Source organism: Anolis sagrei, chromosome 5 (assembly GCF_037176765.1).
Source record: "Anolis sagrei isolate rAnoSag1 chromosome 5, rAnoSag1.mat, whole genome shotgun sequence".
NCBI classification, from domain to species: domain Eukaryota; kingdom Metazoa; phylum Chordata; class Lepidosauria; order Squamata; family Dactyloidae; genus Anolis; species Anolis sagrei.
Window position 1 is genome coordinate 34,867,582 of NC_090025.1, and position 24,385 is coordinate 34,891,966.

Consider the following 24,385-nt stretch of genomic DNA (forward strand, 5'->3'; position numbering starts at 1 on the left):
TGTGGAACTCCCTCCCCAATTATATTCAATCTGCTCCTTCCCTCCTAGCCTTCAGAAAGTTAAAACTATGGGACCAATCTTTCAGAGAGTAACTGCAATGCGATAAATGAATGTAGAATTGGTGCAATGACAGTCAGGAATGGCTCTGGACTATGACCTTGGATGACATGTTTTTAGTCATTGATGTAATTGTTTAATGTTTTAATTCTGTGTTTTAATATAAATGTTTATTTAATTGTATGTTTTCATGGCATTGAATTGTTGTTGAGGCTGCTCGGAGAAGGGCATGATACAAATGTTGTAAATAAATAAATAAACAGTGGTTTGTTGTGATATTGAATGTTAAACCACGGGAGGAACTGGCTGGTAGATGCATCAGTCTTTTGAGGTGTAACAAAGAGTTATAGTGTTGTTTGGACAATATGATAAAGGCAAAGTTCAGAAACATTCCTTTTTGGAATGACAGATTCACCTCTCTGGAGGTTTATAGAAGTTGTAGCCCCTCAAAGTAACTGCTCCAAACCTTGGGTGAACCAGAGGTTGGTCTCTATCATTTGACAGACTGAGGCAGGTGCTTCATATACATAGCTTATTCTGGATGTCATGAAAGAGAAATGAATTACTGATGATTTATTATAGTGTATTTTTCCTATCTCTTGTCTTGAAACAAGTCAGGTGTCTGGGTTAGTTGCTGCTCATGAGTTGCATCCAATCTTTTTTTCTTGAAATATACTGGGTTTTCTCCCTTGTATTCTTCCATGGGTCATGTGTCACATCCAATCTCATGCAGCTTTTTGGAAATTGATTTTCACCTATTTCCACGGAGCCTGCTTTATTATTCAGGAATTTTTATCAAAGTGCAAATGATAATCCCACACTCCCCCTCCCTTTTTTTGGCAACATTAAGGGGTGTTCTACTTGGTTTGACTCCTTCCACTAACACTTCAAGATGGGATGGTTTTCTTTCCAAAAAGCAATACTATGGAAAAACCCACAACCCACCTGTTATGCCAGCTCTACTGGTTGCGAGTCTGCTTCCGAGCACAATTCAAAGTGCTGGCTTTAGCATACAAATCCTTAAACAGTTCCGGCCCGGCTTACCTGTCTGAACGTATTTCCCTCTATGAACCATCTTGGAGATTAAGATCATCTGGGGAGGCCCTTCTCTCAGTTCTACCTCTTTCGCAGGTGTGAGTGGAGGGGACTAGAGACAGCGCTTTCTCAGTGGTGGCCCCTCTACTATGGAACTTCCTCCCCAGTGAGATCAGATCAACCGCTTCTATTCTGACCTTCAGGGAAAAAAAAACTTAAGACGTGGCTTTGGGACCAAGTTTTTGACAAGTAATTGGAGCAGTGCAATAAGTAACAATGAAACGATATGATTGACAAATGGAATGGCCCTGGGTTATGTTTTTGAATGGCATGGTTTTAATAGTTGATTTTAATCATTCTGGTTTTAATTGTAATTGTTTATTTGAGGGGCCGACCAAGGGCAAGATGGATGGATGGCATCCTTGAAGTGACTGGACTGACCTTGAGGGAGCTGGGGGTGGTAACGGCCGACAGGTAGCTCTGGCGTGGGCTGGTCCATTAGGTCACGAAGAGTCGGAGATGACTGAACGAATGAACAACAACACCTGAGTCCACACTGCCATATATTTCAGTTCAAAGCAGAAAATGTGGGATTTTATTTAACTGTGTGGAAGGGCCCTTACACAGAATAATTCAAGTCCACAGTGTGTATCAGTGGTTCCCAACCTTTGGTCCTCCAGGTGTTTTGCACATCCAGCCCAGAGTTCCAAGATGTTAAGGGTTTCTGGGAGTTGATGTCCCAAACAATAAAGGTTGGGAACCAGATTTGCACAGTTGTTCCAGAATGCACAAGTGCTCACTAAGGATTAAACACCATTAAATTCAGCAAGACTTGTTTGATGGATTCCAAGGAAGTGCTCTGCATAAAGTGATCAGACCTTTGGAGAGTTGGGTGGCATTTGGGGGGGGGGGGGGGGGGGAGAGAGAGAGAGAGAAAAACTTGTACCAAACAAATGGCCTCTTCCAATCCTCTCCAGCAGTATAAGGAACAGGACACTTTTTTCACACTATAAATTATAGCGCTATTATTCCACTTCAATTCTCACAACTTTAACCACTGGAATTCTATACCTTGTGGCTTCAGGAGTCTTAAGCAGCTGAGGAGGAAAAGCAAGGGTCCTGAGCCTGTTAGGAATTGTGGGAGTTGAAGTCCAAAACACCTGGAGGGTCGAAGTTTGCTCATGCTTTGTCTACAGGCAATGGGCCTTGAACTCTGGATTTGTCCTTTGGTGACGCACCAGTTTGGAAGGAAAAGCTAAAGACCTTGCCATGCTACAGTTCCCAAGATCCCATAGCACTGATCCATGGCAGTTAAAGTGATGACTACATTAAGCTGGGAATTGTTTGAAAGAGGAGAGTTGTGTCCAACTCCGTTTATTACTGCCTCATCACACTAGCAACAAAAATCCACATAGTTAAAGCAATGGTATTCCCTGTAGTGACCTATGGATGTGAGAGTTGGACTATAAGGAAGGCTGAGCAAAGGAAGATAGATGCTTTTGAATGGTGGTGTTGGAGGAAAATTCTGAGAGTGCCTTGGACCGCGAGAAGATCCAACTAGTCCATTCTTCAAATAAAGCCCGACTGCTCATTGGAGGGAAGGATATTAGAGGCAAAGATGAAGTACTTTGGCCACATCATGAGAAGGCAGGAAAGCTTAAAGAAGACAATGATGCTGGGAAAAATGGAAGGAAAAAGGAAGAGGGGCCAACCAAGGGCAAGATGGATGTATGGCATCCTTGAAGTGGCTAACTTGATTCTGAAGGAGCTGGGGGTGGTGACGGCCGACAGGGAGCTCTGGCGTGGGCTGGTCCATGAGGTCACGAAGAGTTGAAAGTGACTGAACGAATAAACAACAGCATCACACTAGAGAAAGGTAAAGGTTTTCCCCTGACATTAAGTCCAGTCGTGTCCAACTCTAGGGTGTGGTGCTCATCTCCATTTCTAAGCCGAAGAGCCAGTGTTGTCTGTAGACACCTCCAAGGTCATGTGGCCGGCATGACTGCATGGAGTGCTGTTACCTTCCCGCTGGAGTGGTACCTATTGATCTACTCACATTTGCATGTTTTTGAACTGCTAGGTTGGCAGAAGCTGGGGCTGAAAGCGGGAGCTCACGCCGCTCCCCGGATTTGAACCTGCGACCTTTCGGTCAACAAGTTTAGCAGCTCAGTGGTTTAACCCACTGTGCCACCCCACGGGGGGCCCCTTACACTAGAGAAAATATCCACTTAAAATCTAGTTTCTGCCTCCTGCAGAACAGCCTCACTAAACTACAAACCCCAGGATTCTGCAGAAAGTGGATTTTTTCTCTAGTGTGATGAAGTAGTTCTAAAACTGTGTTGTATGTGAAAACACAGAAGTGGAAACGTTTTTGGATTGCAAGTCCAAAGTGCACCCCCAAATATTATTTTCGGAAAGTGGTGGGTCTTGTTTCCCCTACATCCCCCGCCCCCTATCTCCTCAATGTGAGTCCCACTCCTCTCGAAGAAGACTCCTGCGGGGCGCCAAAGCTCCCCACGTCAGCGACATTGGCTCGTTTCCCTTCCACGGAGGGAAGAGAGGAAGAGGAAGAGCTTTTGGATTTCGCAGCGGCCGCACCGGGCGAGCAAGAGCATCCTTCTTCTCCGGAGGCTCCTGGCTCGTTTCCCCGGGAGCATCGCGGATTGGGCGACCTAGGAGGGGCAGCCCCCACTCCCTGCGAGGAAGGGGGGAATCTCCTCCTCCTCCTTTCCTCGCGTGGGAGCCGCAGCAGCAGCAGCAGTTCCAGCATCCCGTCCAGGCGCCTCGGAAGGGAGGCTGTGCGCCTGGAAGCGGAGAGCGCCTTTCTCCTTCTCAAGGAGGGACGGGGGCTGGTCCTTCCTCCCTTCCTCCCCCTTGGTCTCCCTTGGCAGCCTTCTCCGTGGGTCTCTCCCCTTCCTCGCCCTCTTTCCGTGTCCTCTCCCTGAAGGTTGGTGGCGGGGAAAGACTGCTGCTTGCCTCGGCTTTTCCGGAGCTTGGAAAGGAGACCTCCAACTGGCATTCCCAGGCTTGGGCAGCTCTGCGGGGGAAGCAACTGACGGAGTGGAAAGGCCACCATGGGGCTTCTGGAGGAGCAGAGCTTCAGGTAAGAGTGGCCTTCAAAGATGCTGGGAGGATGAATTGGCGCCTTGGAGCCCTTTCCAAGTTGGGAAGGCTCAACTTTAGAGCTTGGGTCTCCCTTAGTTCGGGGTTGCCTTTCCCAAAAAGTTCTGGGATGCGATTCCATAAGGCTGCTGCTTCTTCTTCCTTTCTCTCTCTTCATGTTTACTATAAGGAAGAGCTACTATGGAGAGGTTGAAGATCCCTTATCCGAAAGGGATACTCCAGATTTTGGGGGGATTTGGGGAAATTGCCATATACTATTCGTGGATTGATTTACTTGTTTTTATTTTTAGCCCAACCTTTCTCCCAATATAAGGACTCAAGGCAGCTAATAAGAAATATAAAACAATGTAATGTATTGCCTGTAAGGCATCTATGTAAATGTCCCTGGTGGCACAATGGGTTGCACCTTGTGCCGGCAGGACTGCTGACCGAAAGGCCAGTGGGTCAAATCCAGGCAGCGGGATGAGTTCCCTTCTGTCAGTTCCAGCTTCTTATGTGGGGACATGAGAGAAACCTCCCACAGAATGGTAAACATGAAACATGCTGATGAAAAGGACGGCGGTTCAAATCCAGGGAGCGTGGTGAGCTCCCATCTGTCAGCTCCAGCTCCCCATGCAGGGACACGAGAGAAGCCTCTCACAGGATGGTAAACATGAAACATGCTGACCAAAAGGTCAGTGGTTCAAATCTGGACAGTCAGGTGAGCTCCCATATGTCAGCTCCAGCTCCCCAAGCAGGGACATGAGAGAAGTCTCCCACAGGATGGCAACACATCTGGGTGTCCCCTGGACAACGTCCTTGTTGATGGTGATTTTTTCCACACCAGAAGCAACTTGCAGTTTCTCAAGTCGCTCCTGACACACACACACAAATCTGTGTAAATGTATTACAATTACATGGGTGTCATGTGGGTTGAGTATCCCTTGTCCAAAAGGCTTGGGACCGTATACTTTATTTTTAATCCTGCCTAAACACCTAACAAGAAATATGACACAATACACATTCAAACAATGACAATGTATTACCTGTATGATACCCATGTATGACAATGACATGGGTGTCACACAGGGTTCATTATCAGAAAGGCTTTGGAGCAACTTTGGGGAAAATTATCCTATACATGTATTTATTAATTGATTGATTTATTTTTCAAACTCATCTTTCTCCCTATGTAGGGAAGCAAGGCAGCTCACAAGAAATATGACACAATACAAATCCAAACCATGTAAATCCTATAATATTTACATGGATGTTATATAGGTGGGGTATTTCTTAACTTGAAAGGCTAGGCAGCAGATTTCTGATTTCGGGGGAAAGTTGCCATGTTCATGTAGTTATTTGTTTGTAGTTGTAGTTGTTTACAGACTTTATTTTTAATCTGACCTTTCTCACTAAACAGCTAACAAGAAATATGACACAACACACATTCAAACAATGTAAGCATATTACACCCATATATGACAATGCCATGGGTGTCATACAGGTTGAGTATCCTTTATCAGAAAGGCTTGGGCCAAATTGGGGGGAAATTACCCTATACATATATTTATTGATTTACTTATTGACTTTATTTTTCAATCCCATCTTTCTATCTATGTACAGGGACTCAAGGCAACTCATAATATAAATCAAAACAATGTAAATCCTATTACATTTGCATGGGTGTTATATAGCTGGAGTCTTCCTTAATCAGAAAGGTTAGGGAGTAGATTTCAGATTTGGGGGAAAAGTTGCCATATCCATGTAGTTATTATTTGTTCATAGTTGTAGTTATTTGCAGACTTTATTTTTAATCCTACCTTTCTCTCAATATAGGACTCAAGGTAACTAACCACAATATAGTAGACTTTCAATTAACTGGAACCCATGGGGATTGGTAGATGCCAGATAAATGTAGTTTCCGGTTGCTTGAGAGTTACTATTAAAATGAGGCCTAACTAATACTGTACCATAAACTCTGTATTGATTTGATTTTAATATTGAAATACAGCAATTAAAAGCAAATCAGGCAAATAATGACAAGTAACTTCACAGTTAAATTGCATGTATTGTAGTTTTTATTTAAAGTACTATTTCTTCAAATTTTGCTAGTTTTTTGAGAGTTCCAGTTGCTTGAGTTACATTTAACAGAAAGTCTACTGTACATGTATTTATTTACTTACCGACGGACCATATTTTTAATTCTTTCCCCTTTGTCCTGATATAGGGACTCAAAGCAGCTAACAATAAATATGGCACAATGCAGGATTGCTGTGAGTTTTCCAGGCTGTATGGCCATGTCCAGAAGCATTCTCTCCTGATGTTTCACCCACATCTATGGCAGGCACCTTCAGAGGTTGTGAGGCAGTCTGCCATAGATGTGGGTGAAATGTCAGGAGAGAATGCTTCTGGAACATGGCCAATACAGCCTGGAAAACTCACAAGCAACCCAGTGATTCTGGCCATGAAAGCCTTCGACAACACATTGACATAAAGCACATTAAAACAATGTAAATGCATTAAAATATTAATATAAACATTTTAAAAAGTCAATCTCTTTGTGTAATTCAGTCATTCAACATAAAAAATATTAAAATACATTACATGAGAGATGTATAGGGTAACTTGAAATTCATTGATGGGAAACTATGTGCCTTATATACATAGCCTGAAGGGACAGCATTTTGTAATAACTTTGTCCATCAAATAAAGTTTGTGTACATTGTCAGGTGTCCCTATCTCAGCCATCTTTGTGGATGATTTGGGAACATTTTCAGTTTCTCCATAAGCGATGCTCAACCTGTTTCTCTATTAATTATGGAGAATGGTTCTGATTAAAGATCAGCTTTCCATCTTTACAAACGTCTTGGTTGAAACATGACTTAGTGTGATTTCCGTATACAGACCTGCAGGGGAAAAATATTCCCCCCTTTCTTTTTGCACTGTGTTGTCTTGGAGCTTGTCGTTTCATTCTATAAATTGCATTAGCTCAGTTTAACATCTGTCTTGTAAGTGTGGTACCAAAGCAAGCATTTTTTTCTTAAGGAGGTTTTCTGTGAGACGTTGTTGCCCTCTAGTGTTTTGCGACATGGAAGGGTGTTCTGTGGATGTAGGAGTTAAATAAAATTAATTAGAGGGCAGCTAATATTGTCACAGAGATTGTGGATACCCTTTTAAAACAACAATAGTGAATCAGCTAAACTGTATGGACATACATGCGTCCACTTAAAACTTTGACTATTGTGTTTGACTTTTTTATTTTCAAAAAATATAAGCCTTACTTAGAACAAGTGGTTCTCAACCTTTCTCATGCCACGACCCCTTAATACAGTTCCTCATGTTGTGGTGACCCCCAACCATAAAATTATTTTCCTTGCTACTTCATAACTGTAATTTTGCTACTGTTATGAATCATCATGTAAATATCTGATATGCAGGATGTATTTTCATTCACTGGAATAAATTTGGCACAAATACCCAGTGTGTCCAAATGTGAATACTGGTGGGGTTGGGGGAGTTGATTTTGTAATTTTGTAGTTGCTGGGATTTATACTTCACCTATAATCAAAGACCATTCTGAACTCCACCAATGATTGAATTGAACCAAACTTGGCACGCAGAACTCCCATGATCAACAGAAAATACTGGAAGGGTTTAGTGGGCATTGACCTTGAGTTTTGGAGTTATAGTTCACCTACATCCAGACAGCACTGTGGACTCAAACAATGATGGATCTGGACCAAACTTGGCATGAATACTCATTATATCCAAATGTGAACACTGGTGGTGTTTGGTGTAAATACACCTTGACATTTTGGAGTTGTAGTTGCTGGGATTTATAGTTAACCTACAATCAAAGAGCATTCTGAACCCCACCAATGATAGAAATGGGCCAAACTTCCTACACAGAACCCCCAAGCCCAACAGAAAGTGAATGTTGCAGTTAACACCTTGATTAGCATTGAATGGTCTTGCAGCTTCAAAGCCTGGCTGTTTCCTCTCTGGGGGGATCCTTTATTAGGAGGTGTTAACTGGTATATAAATATACCAGATATATAAACCTCACTTGCTTAGTTTCCAACAGACCCCTCAACCTCTGAGGATGTCTGCCATAGATGAGGGCAAAATATCAGGAGAGAGCATGGAGTTATAGTTCACCTGGAGCATGGCCTTACAGCCTGGAAAACTCACAGCAACCCAGTGATTCCGCCCATGAAAGCCTTTGACAACAGAGTTTTGTATAGCTAGGAAAGAACTATGTCAAAGTTGGAACTGTAATTTTAAGATAATACCTTAGGGGAAATTCATTTTTGAAAATAATGCTTTAAAAGAATAGAATGCGAAAGAGGTTTGTGGAATAAATAATACCACATTCTAAACTATCAATCCACAACTCAGTGGAGTGCTAAAGACATTTCAGTGTGCATCCCTGAGTATCTTTGCTTCCAAGTGAGTGAATGGCATGCATATAATGGATCTCAATAGTGTGCATGGGACAGTGCTGTTCATTGCAATGAATTAAATTTGGCCAGAGCCCATGCTTGCTGAGACAGAATGGAAATGCATATGATAGAGAGGTAAAATGTAAAGGCAGCCCTCTGCTTCCATGGGTTCAACCAAAAAATACAAAAGGCAAATCTGATTTTGTCATTATATATAAGGGATTCCATTGTACTACATCATTATATATAGTAGGGTTTAACCATTCACACATTTTTGGTATTCCATGGGAAGAGGGGTGTCCTGGAACCAAGCCTCATATATAAGCAAACTGTGGGTGCATCCACACTATAGAATTAGTGCAACTCGGCCACACTTAAATTGCAGTGGATCAATGCTATGGATTCACAGGAGTTGTAATTTTATAAGGTTTGTAGCCTTCTCTGCCAAACAATGCTGGTGCTACAACTTCCCACATTCCATAGCATTGATCCATGGCAGATAAAGTAGTGTCAAACTGCATTAATTCTATAACACCTTGTGAAACGCCTCACTTTGCATTAACACTACTTTGGGTATATTAGCCTCATATTTCAGTATCCTGTATAAACGTTTAAGGCTGGGATTCCAAATTAGCCTAAGTCCAATCACTGTCACGTATCTCTAGATCACATTAGAATAAACCAAAGCAACAACAAGCTGCACATGCCTGAGATTTAGTAAAAACAGATTTCACTTTGCACAAATGCAGCCCGGTGCTTTGAAATGTTTCAAAGAAGGCAGAATGGTGCACCTTGAAAACTGAAACACTATTACCTTGGTCAGGTTTTCTTGCAATGCTTATGTAGTCCTTCCTTGCAGAATGCCGCTTGTTTGCATAATGAGTTGTCGACCTTTGTAACAGTTCCTTACATACCATTGCAAGGGTATCTCTACAACCAAACAGATCTTACTCTCTCTTAAGAGTAATGTCATTTGTTCATCTCTGAGTTTTATGTATTGGGGTTGGATTGTACAGCACCCTTTTAACTGTCAGGTTAAAAGAATATTGTCTGTGTGTACATGAGGATGAAGAGTTGAACTGAATATTATTTGTATGCTGAGAGAGCCAGCAAAAAAAGATTATGATCCTAGATGCTCATTTCTTAGTATTTATCTATCAAGTCAAATGCTTGTGATTCAAGGCAACAAAAATATACCTAAACAGTAAAAATGTACTTTTTCATTATTAATTTAACAGAATGTTCAGTGCATGGAACATATATATACCTTTCCCCATATTTTAAGGAGAGTCTAATGAAGCAAACACCAAGCACTTTGGAATCACAATATTTTCAGTGGGGGTATTAAGAATGTGGTTAGGTATTTCTTCCATTGACACATACAAGACTTCACAATATTTAACATTATCTTGGCCTAAATTAGAGATAAGAATTATGCAGCCTTCCAGACGTTATTGGACTGCAGCTCTTAATAATAGCTTTGCTGCACGGGGCAACTGGGACTTGAACTACAATAGTATCTGGAGGTTAGATTATTTGCATGCTGGCTGATTTGGAATGGTTTTATAATCTTTAATTCTTTTTTACCATGCAGTATAAACAGTAATGTTGTGATTTAACTGGGACTGATTGTAATATAAATCACCACCAAAGTCTTATTAGGAAAAAGGGCTTCATTGCAAACAAGTAAAAGATAATGTGGGTTATGTGGACTTATATATGGGACTTGTATAAGGTTGGTAGTTCAAATCCAGGGAGCAGGGTGAGCTCCCACTGTTAAGCCCAGCGTCTGCCAGCCTATCAGTTCAAAAACATGCAAGTGTGAGTAGACCAATAGGTACTGCTTCTGCGGGAAGGTAACAGCGCTCTATTCAGTCATGCCAGCCACATGACCTTGGAGGTGTCTTCATCTTAGAAATGGAGATGAGCACCACCCCCCAGAGTCAGACATGACTAGACTTAATGTCAGGGGAAACCTTTACCTTTACCTTTATATGGGCATATTGTGTCTTTCCACGTGATTCTTTTGAGTGATCCTTCTATGCTAGTATAATATGAAATGGTTTCTGTTTTGTATTTCACTTCTTTTAGTTTCACTGTTGCAAAATTAAGTATTCTAAAAATAATTTGCCATTAGTTCGATAACGTGCAGTGATATTTTAACACTTGTGCAAAAATCTGAACTCTCCCTCTTTTCTCTTCTAGCATATATTTTCTGTGAGTTGTGCTGAAGATATACACGCTGCAATGGTGACATAAGCTGCTAAACTGGACTGGGAAATTTTTGAAACTTCTCTCTTCACTCTAAATGTTGCTGCTCTTGGAAACCATCTAAGGAATGACTTACAACATGACTTTTGTTGTGAAACTACATAGACATTTTCAGCGAACAGTTATACTGCTGGCCACTTTTTGTATGGTGAGCATAGTTATTTCAGCATACTATTTATACAATGGCTACAAACAGGAAAATGAACTTTCTGAGATCAATTCAGAGGTTGAATGTGGAGATCTTCCCATCTTACAGCCCTACAAGATAACACCTTGGAAAACAGTAAAACCCGCCGATCCTCTAAGGACTGATCCTGTAGTGCTGGTGTTTGTGGAAAGCCAGTATTCTGTCCTTGGTCAAGACATAATAATGATTTTGGAATCTAGTAGATTCCAGTATCATATAGAGATTGCTTCTGGGAAAGGTGACCTTCCCGCACTTATAGATAAAAACAAAGGCAAGTATGCTCTCATAATATATGAAAATATTTTTAAGTATGTGAACATGGATTCCTGGAATCAAGGCCTTCTGCATAAATACTGTGGAGAATATGGTGTAGGGATGATTGGGTTCCATAAGAGCAGTGACAACAGTTTGCAAACTTTCCGATTAAAGGGTTTTCCTTTCTATGTCCATAGCAATGTAGGAATTAAGGATTGTTGCATCAATCCTCATTCTTCTCTGCTTCATATAACTAAATCGTCTAAATTCGATAAAGGTTCTTTGCCTGGAAACGACTGGACTGTTTTCCACATAAATCATTCAGCCTATGAACCTGTTATATTTGCAAAGGTAAAAGCACCCGAAAACCTCCCTCCACCTTTAATTAAAAATGCTCTCCATGCAACTGTCATTCATGACTTGGGTCTTCATGACGGGATTCAGCGTGTCCTTTTTGGCAACAACTTGAACTTTTGGCTGCACAAGCTCATATTTATAGATGCTGTTTCATTCTTGACTGGAAAAAGGCTTACATTGCCTTTGGATAGATACATTCTTGTTGATATAGATGACATCTTTGTTGGAAAAGAGGGAACAAGGATGAAAGCCAATGATGTTCAGGTGAAGTATGACAAGAACACCTCATATGATGTGCAATTTTTATTTGGGAACCCTAGTTATTTACTTTCACCATTATTTCATTGCAGGATTAAAATGAAAAAAGTCATTCCATTCTGCTACATATTTACCTTTGATACAGAGCACTCAACTCAGGTGGCACAATCCAGTAACTAGTTGAACTGTTTGTTCTTAAGACTGTTTAAAAGGGGTTAAAATTTAACATCTCACATACCTTGCATGATTTTATACATTTCTGCTATGTTCCATCCTTTGTTTTTTTTTCTAAGTGAAAACATGTAGTAAACTTCCTGATAGAAATTGTACCATTTCCTTTATTGGTTTAGATCAGTGGTTCTCAACCTGTGGATTCCCAGATGCTCTGGCCTTCAACTCCCAGAAATCCTTACATCTGGTAAAAAGGCCAAAACTCCTGGGGACCCACAGGTTGAGAACCGCTGGTTTAGATATAAATATAATTGTTAAGAAATTGATACTAGAATTATACAGAGTATTTCTTACTTTCATTTATATCTGGACTTCTTCACCTGTGCCCATTTACAGTTAAATACAGTTCCAAGTAGAGTTGCACAAAATATTTATACAAAAAAAAACTTATGATAGTGTCAATTCCATTCAAAATTCCTGCTCTAATGGCCCTGGTTTTGGCTTTCGTACCACAGCTATTTGATTGAGCTATCCCCCATAACCACAATATCCCATTCCCTAGTTCTTCACCCTCATGTCAGAATACTGCAGTCTACTTTGTTTTTCATTAAAATGTAGGTGGCTCAATTTACAAACAATATAGGTATTTTAATAGGAATTGTGTTCTACATTTGAAAAAAAATGGTCAGTATCTGGAATTGTTTGAGGAGGCCATCTGGTCATAGAATCCTTACTTTATATTGTGACTCCTACTCTACACATTCAGCCAGCTCTAAGTGCCCACAGAATGCAAAGCGAACCAGATAGTGCAGCATTGCTACTATTCCAAGGGACATCTTGCTCCAAAAAGATATGGAGCTTAATGGAAGACTTTTATTCCTATAGAGCCAGGCTACACTTCTTACGCTCTGTCCCTTTCCATACAGTGAAAAACCTTAAAGGCACAGAATTTTGGCTTGAAGCCTAGTGCTCTCTGTCTCTCCAAACTTAGGTTGGGTACATTGATGGTGCTGACACCACAGCTGCAGCAATGGTGGAACTTTCAAAAAATGGTGTGCTATCCTACAATTTCACCACACAGGTCTTTGCAAGCATCTAAGGATACTACCTCATGGATTTGCCATGGACGCTGGCAAATCACCCCACTGCCCCTCATCAGTGTGATGAGGTCCTTAGTGTGTGTCATCACTTTTATGAACTAAACTTTTAAGGCATATGTTTTTTTCTTGTTATGTTTGGTTTTGACAAGTCAGTGAATGGAGAAGGTAGTTACATATGGGCACTTCAGCACTGGTACCCTGAAACTATGGGAACAAGAATTTTAACTCTTGTAGTAAAAACAGAGCTGTGACTGAAAGCAAATTTACATCTTCCAAGTTTCAGTACTCAGGAAAATGACCAACCTGCTGAGATTTGGTTCCAAGACACTCCACCCCCACATCTAAGAAAACCAGAATCCAATCTTATGCAAGGGCATTGTAAAATAATATCCCTTACATCAAATGACAAAATCAATGTTTGCTTTTGGAATTTATTTTTAATAGTTTCAAGCCATGGGTGGTGGATTCCTTGGATGCAGAAACTATGAATATGAAAAGCCAATTCTATATTTCTCCAACTTGGGTTCTGAGATGCAATTTGAAGGAACCTAAGATGTAATTTGAAGGAATCCATTTTTAAGCTGTTAGTTATTGATCATACCCACAGGATAACCTTTATCACAATATTACTTTATGTGCCTCACTTTGCATTGCTTACCACTTTTTAAGAGAAGTTGGGTCAAGAGGTAAAAACTTCCTTCTGAAAAATAGATTCCAAACCTATTACTAAGGCATGCTATTGATGTAAGTACAGTTTTGCCACATTATCTCATTCATTCATTCTCTTTCCAAAGTCCCAAGGAGACAATATCTGTAGCACATTTTCCACTGCAATGAAGGTGAACTGTAGTGCAGCTTTATCATTTTGACAAATAAGGAGAAATTTAAGGACACATTGATTGCTTTTTAACATAATGGGTATGTGTTCTCTTGTAATATGACTGCTGCCAAAATATGCTCAGATGGATCTCATTCTCCATAAATATCTCCTCTCCACAAAACTTGGATTTCGTTGGGGGGGGGGGGGTGAAATCTGCTAAAGTAACATACGTGTAGATTCTTCTCAACAAGCTATAAAGTATGGACAACATAATCTTTGGGGAAAATGCAGCAAATGCCCCATTGCATTGAGCAAAGTTAGCAAAACTATTAGTATAAAGTATGCCCTCAATTAACTTTTCATTTTTTGGCTTATAACACCATTATTGTTTATTTAAAGCCTTTTTTAATTGACCCACCCCATCCCTGCAACTCACAAGAGCTCCCAAGCAGATGGACAAATAAAAATGAATTAAAATACAAACATAAAACACATTAAAATACTTTTTTAAAACTCCTAAAAGCAGTACAAAAACAATCTTAGAATCCATTTTCATAATAGTTAATATATCAGTTTCAAACTTTACATGTCATACAGAACAACACTCTTTTGAGTTCCAGCTGGAAGATTACAAATGATGAGGCCATTCTAATTTGTTTGTGTAGAGAGTTCCACAGTTTTAGGGAGCTGCTACAGAGAAAGCCCTGTTATGTGTACCCAACCTAAATTAACAAGGTGTTGGGATTCCCAGCAAAGCCTCCTCTGAAGCCCTCAAATTTCTGGCGCATTTGAAAGGAAATGTTTTTTCAGATAACCTGGCCCCAAGTTATTTAGAGAGTTGTAGGTTAACATCAGGACCCTGAATTGAGCTCAGAAGCAAATCCAAATTGAATGCAGGTCTGGCAAGACTTGTGATATATGTTCTCTAAAATGCATGCAACCCTTGTATTTTGCACTAGTTGTGACTTCAAACACTATTTAAGGGTAGCCTTGTGCAGAGTGTATTGCAGTTGCTTAATCAGAAGGTAAATATGGCATGAACCACTGTGGCCAGTTCTACCTTTCCCAAGAACAAGTGCAGCTGACACACTATCTGAAGCTGTGTGGTACTCCTGGGCATTGCAGCCAACTGGCTTTCCAGATGCAATGCTGTATACCAAGGTGTGAACTGTATATTACAGAAGGAAAGTTATCCCATCCACAACAGGTTGTCATCCCAATCCCAGGTTCTTTTCCCTACTAATTACCATCTTGTCTCATTTAAGCCACAGTCTGTTCACCTGCATCTTTAGCATTGGTACCATGCTACATCCACACAATGATTCAATACTATTAGAGTGTCCTTGACATTAGCTACAAAGGAGAAGAGATCAAATAGTGGGTAAACATTCTTCCCATCACTTCTGTTTAATTCTCTTTTTGCTGGAACGTGTTAATACTTGAAATTTGATGTTCTGGCTCAATTTCATTTAATAACCAAATCTTGTGAGATTTGTAGCTTCAGATTCTGGTTAGTAAGCTTGGCATTAAGTCATAGATATCTGCCTGTAACATGAAACTATAGTTTAAGTCAGAAATGGTCTAGATGCCAGTGTAGGTCTAATTGCCAATTTATTGTCCTTGGGACATTCCAGAAATTACATGGAATGTCAAAGTGCTCTCCTACCCCCAAAAGTCAGACATCTACTCCTGGATTAGAGAAATACCAGTATTTCCAATTGTTAAAATAAGAACAAAGGTCTACATCTGATTTAAAAACAAACCACCAATTCTGGAGGCTTCCAAGAAAAGGAAATTCACCTTTTTGGGACAGAAAAAGAACATTCTAAGGAGTATGGAGATGCCATGGACCCCAGCAAAAGCTATTGAAGCAATGTGGCCTCAGGGTTGTATTTTGCTTGCCTGTGTCTTAATTTAAGATGTCAACATATATCTGAATTGGAGCATTATGCAGGTACATATTGGGTTAGTTCACATACACTAACGTTCAGGTAAATGCTGAACAACATAAATTGTTGTTTATGATCTTGGTGCTCATCCAGGCTACTGGATTACTTCTGCTGCATTCCAGTGTAGGTTTTAATAGGGGCCCCAGCCCAGAAACCAAATATGCACAGTGGCTTTATGACAATAATCTAGTATTCTAACAACCAAATAGATTCACTGCATGCACACCGTACATGATAAGTCTTGTCACTAAACACTGCTTGCATATTTAGAGATATTGTGTTTGGTAGAACTAAAACTTCAGTCTTAAATATTGTGTTCTACTTTCCCCCATATAAATGCAAGGTAATTATGTTGGAGAATGCAAAGATTATTGTTGTTATGCACCATCAAGCCTTCTTCAATTCCTATGACATCCAAGAAGTCCTATTATTAAGAGACCTGCTCGGATCTTGCAAACTGTGTTAAAAAGAAAACAACTTAATGTGTATATTTATGTATACACTGACATCATCTATAAGTAGGGGGCAGGTCTTGGGGCCAAAATTGTGGATTTTGATATGACCTGTGGATAAGTCAAGGGTCATTACAGAGAGGGGAAAACGTCAATACTGCCTCAGGGAGCCAGCCATCACAGCTACTACCATTTCCCTGCCAAAGAATTCAGCCTGGATCTACACTGCCATACAAACCAGTTCAAAGCAGATAATCTGGATCAGAAAATGGATTACATGGCAGTGTAGATGGGCCACCAGAAAAGGCAGAAATCATGCCATAGTGTAATTAGTGGAAGACATTGGTGCTTGTTTCAGGTTCTCGCAGAATCGACTAACATCTTGCCTTTTGCCACTCTTCTCAGAGAAAGGAATGGTTCTTTTTCTGATAATAGCTAAGGTACAGTATTCACACTGACCTATGATAAATTGACCTAGATTTTTGGATGGATTTTTGACTAATACCTAAATATATGTAGGATAATTACATCAGACAAAGTTAAACCAACATACTTAAAACCAATCTACATGGGGTTTTTTTACTGTAACTTCTCTCACTGTGTTTTGCTAAGGGCAGCTAAAATTTTGCAAAGGACAATTTCTCCCCAAAGGGATCTCAGTGTAAAAAGAATCCAAGCCTAGAAAAATAAATAAGCAAAATTCATGAGTTACAGTATGTACTCCAAATAAATTGCCAGTTCTCAACCATCCTTGAAGCATACTCTCCATAATACCCAACTGGGTTCTGAAGTAGATCCAGGCAGATTTAAATGAATCAATGGATTTGATTTTCCCAGTTCTGGTAGTCACTAAATAAATTACTTAGGATGTGAAATTTATAATGGATACTGACCACGTTGACAAAAATTGTAGGCTGAACCATGCGGGGGCACCAGATTGGAATAAACTGAATATTCATCTTTCTTTGACTTTCTTTGATTCCTTTGACAAAGTGATGTAGCAGCTGGAAAGGCCAATGGGATTTTGGCCTGCATAAATAGGAGTATAGTGTCTAGATCCAGGGAAACCATGCTACCCCTCTATTCTCACTTGGTTAGACAACACCTGGAATACTGTGTTCAATTCTGGGGCACCACAATTTAAGGAAATGTGTCCAGAGGAGGGTGACTAAAATGATCAAGGGTCTGGAGAACATGCCTTATGAGGAACTGCTTAAGGAGCTGGGCATGTTTAGCCTGCAGAAGAGAAGGCTGAGAGGAGACATGCTGGCTATGTATAAGTATATGAGGAAAAGTCATAGGGAGGAGGAGCAAGCTGCTGCCCTGGAGACTAGGGCGCGGAACAATGGCTTCAAACTATAGGAAAGGAGATTCCACCTGAACATTAGGAATAACTTCTTAACTGTGAGAGCTGTTCAGCAGTGGAACTCTCTGCCATGGAGTATGGTGGAGGCTCCTTTTTTGGTGGCTTTTAAGGAGGTTGGCTGGCCATTTGTTGGGGGTTCTTTCCTTCTTCTTGGTTGGACTGGATGGTTCACAAGGTCTCTTCCAACTCTATGTTTCTATTGTTCTCTGTACTCCAGTGATATTGAGATTTTCATCTTCCTTGGTCTCTGGCTGGTAAGGAAAACTGGATGAGTCACTGAATGCAAAATCCCTTTGTAAACATTCTTAATAAATTAATTGGTTTACCAATGCAAGTTGTACCTACCTCTGATGAAATATCTGTAACTTTCTATTTATATAGACATAGTGCAAGTTTTATTTTCAGTGTGTTCCATTTAACAGAAGTGAAACATATATTTGTATAACTAGCTATGACCTTTGATGAAAACAGTTTGTCTGCTCTTCAGCTTTTTTCTTCCTTTTTAAGAGAAATCTAGTGATAAAACAGATGGTGAGAGGGTTGCTTATAAAACTTGAAAATAGTTTATCAGAATTATTTATTTATGGCTTTAACTGTATGTTCTCAGAATACCAAAAAGGTGTTTTAAATAGCCAAGAACATAAGATGCATATATACAGGGGAAGCAAAGCTATAGCCCTCAATACTTTTTTTGCTCATTAATAGCAGGATATAAAGTTTTACTTAAGGGAAAGAGTTTGATTATATTGGTATCAAATATACTATACAACATTAACAAGAATTTCAGATTAGTTATTCAGGTTAATCATGGTATTTTACAATTATGGTGTGTGTGTGTGTGGTGCTTCCTACACATTTTCACACAATTGTATCCTTTGTTACGTAAGCAGTTCAGTCCAGGCAAATAGTAGCTAACATGCACTCTGTATGTAAATGCAAGTTTAATTTTTTAAATATCCCATTAAGATGCATATCCCTGATCTGCTCATTTTAAAGGCAGTATAAAACTTTTCCTTCATTGCAAATCCTAGTTATGAGCCAGTCAAAGATGAGAGCATTTAAAATTATATTAATTTCACAGAGAGAATTAAGTGCTTAAGTGCTTGTGTAAGTGATTCACTCTGAAATCAGTGGAATTAAGAAAAACATTTTCATTTTTGCTTCCAATTTGGAATGTGGAATATATGTGTAGAAACCCAAAATATTGCCTTTTACACAAATGCACGATGGTCCTATTCAAGTAGTGGTTTATTTTAGATAATTTGAGATGAATCCTGGTGTGGTCTGTACTGTTGTTCTCACTCATCCATTTTGTATAGAAGACATAGGAAACTGTTGCTTGTATTAACCCCCCCCCCCAACACACACACAACCCTGCATAATGTATCAACTTAAGAAAATTTTATTCTAACTTAAGACAACCAAATATTCCAGGCTTCCATTTTCAGATCCTGGTTCAATCAACTTTATATGAAACAGTCCCTTTAAAGTTTATTATAAAATCACAGCTTACCTTTTCACTCTTGTCTTTGCCCACATGGGAAGGGGGAAAGTGATGTGTGATGGCTTATATCTTGCCAGGGCTTCACCTAAATTAGGAAGTGATCATCTGAACTTGATTGGTGTCTTTGATCCATTTAGGAACATATGTATCCTTATTTTATCATGCAACAATATAGTGTAGTCAGTGATCACAAATTATGCACTTTAAAAACAGAAGTGAACACTGGCATAGCAATATCAATTTAAGTGGGATATTAAAGATGTGGAAAGGTGCATACTGTGATTTAAATATCGAAATGTGACTTGGAGATGCAAAAGAGGCCATATTACATCACAGAGTAGTATCCAAATTAAAATTAATCAGCAAAATGGCACAAGGGATGTCAATGTAATCAATTGAAAAAATAGTATTTGTATCTCAATTTATTTATTTATTTTGTATCAAAAGCATTGCATAAATTAGTATAAAACTGATAAAATAGAAGAAACACTAGCTGCTAAATATCTTTTGACCAAAAACAGGCAACAGTGACTGCATTGTCTGCATCCTCAAACAATTCTTCCTCTGCACATGAGGCAGGACATTGCGGACAAGCAATGGAGTTGTCTGTTCAGCTCTACAGTCACGCGAAGTGGAGGATTTTGCCACGTTGCCTTTTGATCTGCCCACTCCACTTCTGAGTCTGTTCAGGGACTTCCAAGTTGCTCATTCTTGTTTGCCCCTGGAGGCACACCCTTGTGGGGGGCATCCAATTGGGTTTCTCTACAATGTTATTGTTCTAGTCCGTATATCACATACATTAATGAGTTATTTAAGAGGAATTTAGCATCTTTGTTATGCTTATATTACAACAATTAATGGAAGATACAGCCATCAACAGCTGCTACTCATAATGGTCATGTATTACCTCTAGCATTAGAGAAACTATGCCCTCCAGTATCATTTAATAAGGACCACAATCAAGAAAATGCTATATTATTCATGCCCTTTCTTGGGGGCCTCCCATAGGCATCTGTGTGCCATGGTAGGAACAGAATGTCCCACAGATTATGTAGCGTGGCTTTTTAAAAAAAATACTATATCAGAATACTAATTAGGAACTTAATGAATTGTGTGGACATGTCTTTAAGATAACCTCAGTGTACAGTGGCATCAAATGGATACAAGTGTCAGGAAATATTTGTCCTCAGTGTCTCCCTGAAATATTGCTAAAGGAAAGTAGGCACATTGCAGTAATTACCAACTCCAGGAGAAGTGTTGTCATGGAGTGAAAGGATCAGTGCTTTGAACACTGCAGAGCTAGAGACCAGCACTAAGGACTCTGAATGCAGTAATGGAGCCAAGAACACTTGAGTCTGAATGAGCCACATTCACTCTGATTCTTCAGTGCTTTTAAATTCTGGAGTGCTTGGGGAACAAAAGAATCTAACACCCAGTAACCAGAGAAGAAATCTTTCTCATGTTCCCCGATGTTCAGGTTTCTTGGCAGCATGACATTCTAGCAAACATATTTGTGAGTGAATTGTTTTGGACTTCCCTTTGTACGGTTTGACATTTAAAAGACAAATTATAGCATTTGCTTGCCCTATTATGCATTTCATTTTTGCCTAAAATTAGAGTCTTTTGAGAGAATTGCCCTAACATTTGCATTTGCCAGCAATCCCTGTTCTCACTTTTTCCCACTATAAAGAAATAATATGCCAGAAAACATCTATTTCCCTCTAGTTAAGGTTCACTAAGCACAATCTTACCTTTGAAAGGTTGCATATAAGGATTCAAGAATGGCTGCATTGAAGATACAGTCACTAATTACTATAGACAATAATGCATATCCCAGAAATTTACTGGAGAGGGCATTGATGAAGTCATGCCAAAAAGATTTAACAAGATGTAAATAATCCTGTCTAATTGTAGGGTTACATATTCCTCCACCCTCTTTTCCTTTTCTTCCGACATTTAAGAACATTTTCATCTTATCAAAACCTAGCAAACTCCATCAGCACTAGCAATTTGCATAAAAGTCAACTCCAAATGACACTAAGGTTAACACATGATAAGGTTAACATGACATCAGCGTGCTTAATGCTAACATTAGTTCTGGGTTCAGGCTATACCGCAAAGCATAATTAACCAAAAGGAGAAATTGCAAACTGCCCAACTCTTCCTGTCATTTGTACAAGAGAGAGGGGAGATATGAGGTTTATCCCTCTGCTATAATCACCAAATGTGCAGGTTTTCTACCCCTTAATCCACTAATTGTGGGATTTTCCACTCTTTCAATCCCACCAGTGCTACAACTGTAAGGGTTCTCCCAAGGAATCCTACCACTGGGAGCAAATTCAGGGCTTCTACCTTTTAACCTGCAACCCGGCTTTGCCTGCAAAGCCGGGTTGCAGCTAAACATCAAAAAAACCAAGATTATGGCAACAAGAATGATTGACAACTGGAAAATAGAGGGAGAAAATGTGGAGGCCGTGACAGACTTTGTATTTCTAGGCGCAAAGATTACTGCAGATGCAGACTGTAGCCAGGAAATCAGAAGACGCTTACTTCTTGGGAGGAGAGCAATGTCCAGTCTTGATAAAATAGTAAAGAGTAGAGACATCAGACTGGCAACAAAGATCCGCCTAGTCAAAGCCATGGTATTCCCTGTAGTCACCTACGGATGTGAGAGCTGGACCTTAGGGAAGGCTGAGCGAAGGAAGATAGATGTTTTTGAACTATGGTGCTGGAGGAAAGTTCTGAGAGTGCCTTGGACTGCAAGAAGATCCAACCAGTCCATCCTCCAGGAAATAAAGCCCGGCTGCTCACTGGAGGGAAGGATACTAGAGACAAAGTTGAAGTATTTTGGCCACATCATGAGGAGACAGGAAAGCCTAGAAAAGACAATTATGCTGGGGAAAGTGGAAGGCAAAAGGAAGAGGGGCCGACCAAGGGCAAGATGGATGGATGGCATCCTTGAAGTGACTGGACTGACCTTGAAGGAGCTGGGGGTGGTGACGGCCGACAGGGAGCTCTGGCGTGGGCTGGTCCATGAGGTCACGAAGAGTCGGAGACGACTGAACGAATGAACAACAACAACAACTTTTTAACCTGCTAAATCTGAAGTTTCCCAGGGTAAACACTGTAATTTCCAAGGATGTGGGCTTTCCCTAATCCTCACATCTACCAGAGTGTTGCACCTGTGTAACATCCATTGTAAGGTGCATCTAAATGCTAAATGCCTCCAGTGGCGCAATGGGTTAAAATCTTGTTCGGAGAATCTGTGGTTGCTGCATATGGTGGGGAGAGCTCAAAAATGGCAGTGGCTGCGTCCCAGCCGTATGCAGCGACTGTATGAAAGCATTAAGGGCGACAGTGTACAAGTATGGTAGACGAAAATCCATTCATCAGGATTCGTGGACTTAATGTGGTCCCGATGGTGAGGTGAAGGAGCACCCCGGGTAAGGTGTAAGTGAAGGTGTAAGTGAAGGGCGGAGCAAGCTGTAGGCGTCCAGGATGCCTGGGATATGGAAAAAAGAGATAGAGTGGCTCTGGGCCCAGAAAAACACACCTCTTTTACCTGTCTGGCCTGCCCTTGTATCCTATTACCATACCTCCTCCTCTGCCTCTCAGATCTCACTCCTGAAGACTGCAGTGAAGCAGTGCAGGTGCGCAGGTGCGAGATCTGAGAGGCAGAGAAGGAGGTACAGTAATAGGAAAATACCAAATTGAAATCAAATCTGATGATTTTTAAATTTTATTTGGTGTGTGTGGGAAGAGGGGTAGTCTTATATGGCGAGTATATCCCAAACTCTATATTTTAACTGGAAAAGTTGGGGGTCATCTTATTTATTTATTTATTTATTTACTGCTCTTATATACCGCAATTCTCAGCCCAAGGGCGACTCATTGCGGTGTACAACATAAAAACAGGTGCAAATTACAAAACATAGTGCAAGATATCCACAATCATCATTATCAAAAACATCTTATCAAACATCGACAATACTACAAAATTTCTACTACATTCCGAATCGTCTCATCGTCAAACCCACAATCCGATATCATTTCCGTTGTTCCATTCCTATGGTCAAATCTCCAGTCATTTCACTTCTTGATCAAATGCCTTCTTAAACAGCCAGGGAGGGGGCTAGCCTGATGTCCATGGGAAGGGTGTTCCATAGCCGAGGAGCCACCACTGAGAAGGCCCTATCGTCCCCGCCAGCCGTGCCTGTGACGCAGGCGGGATCGAGAGCAGGGCCTCCCCGGAAGATCTCAAAGTCCTCGTAGGCTCATAGGCCGAGAGGCGGTCAGTTAGGTATCTTGGGCCGGAACCGTTTAGGGCTTTATAGGCCAATGCCAGCACCTTGAATTGAGCCCGGTAGCAGATCGGCAGCCAGTGGAGCTGGTACAGCAGGGGAGTTGTATGCTCCCTGTGTCCCGCTCCTGTTAGTATCATGGCTGCCACACGTTGGACCAGTTGGAGCTTCCGGGCCGTCTTCAAAGGCAACCCCACGTAGAGAGCGTTGCAGTAGTCTAAACACCAAAGTCTAAACACCAAGTCATCTTATATGCCGGAATATACGGTACATACCACCATCTATTTCAGTGTTGCCACCCCAGATACTTTCTCAGAATACAAATTCTCAGATAAATGGTATCTCCAGAAGGCAAAAGTGTATTAAAATGAAAACAAATATTTATTTGCAAACAGCAGAATCAAAGCAACATATTTATTATATTTATAACACCACATATTATTTTTCGCACTGCACTCAACTTTTACCAACCACTTAATTCCAACTCCCTTTTCTCACACCAATCTATATCTAACTGCAACACTTCTTGACATTTTTCCTAACTAGTCACTTATTTAACTAAACTTACTTGTCAAACAGAGCTTTTAACTGTCACCAGCCTCATGCAAATATCCGCAAACCATTCAACCAATCAGCATTCACTTCAACACTTCATTCTCTCCTCCCTCCTTTTCCTCATATTCTAATATGCAATCCATAAATCAAGCAAGATTTTCAAATACAAATATGTGACATCACAGGGGAGCTCTGTGCAGTGT

General features: G+C 40.4%; 1 protein-coding gene across 1 annotated transcript in view; it reads left to right on the forward strand.

Moving 5' to 3' along the window:
• The first annotated feature begins 3,600 nt into the window (after window positions 1-3,600).
• Window positions 3,601-24,385, forward strand: part of LOC132776898 (bifunctional heparan sulfate N-deacetylase/N-sulfotransferase 3) — a 96,798-nt gene continuing 76,013 nt past the window's right edge. The window contains exons 1-2 of the mRNA XM_060779022.2: window positions 3,601-4,195; window positions 10,842-11,970. Of these exons, the coding sequence (XP_060635005.2) occupies window positions 10,975-11,970 (996 nt within the window). The 5' untranslated portion in view covers window positions 3,601-4,195; window positions 10,842-10,974. The remainder of the gene's footprint in view (window positions 4,196-10,841; window positions 11,971-24,385) is intronic.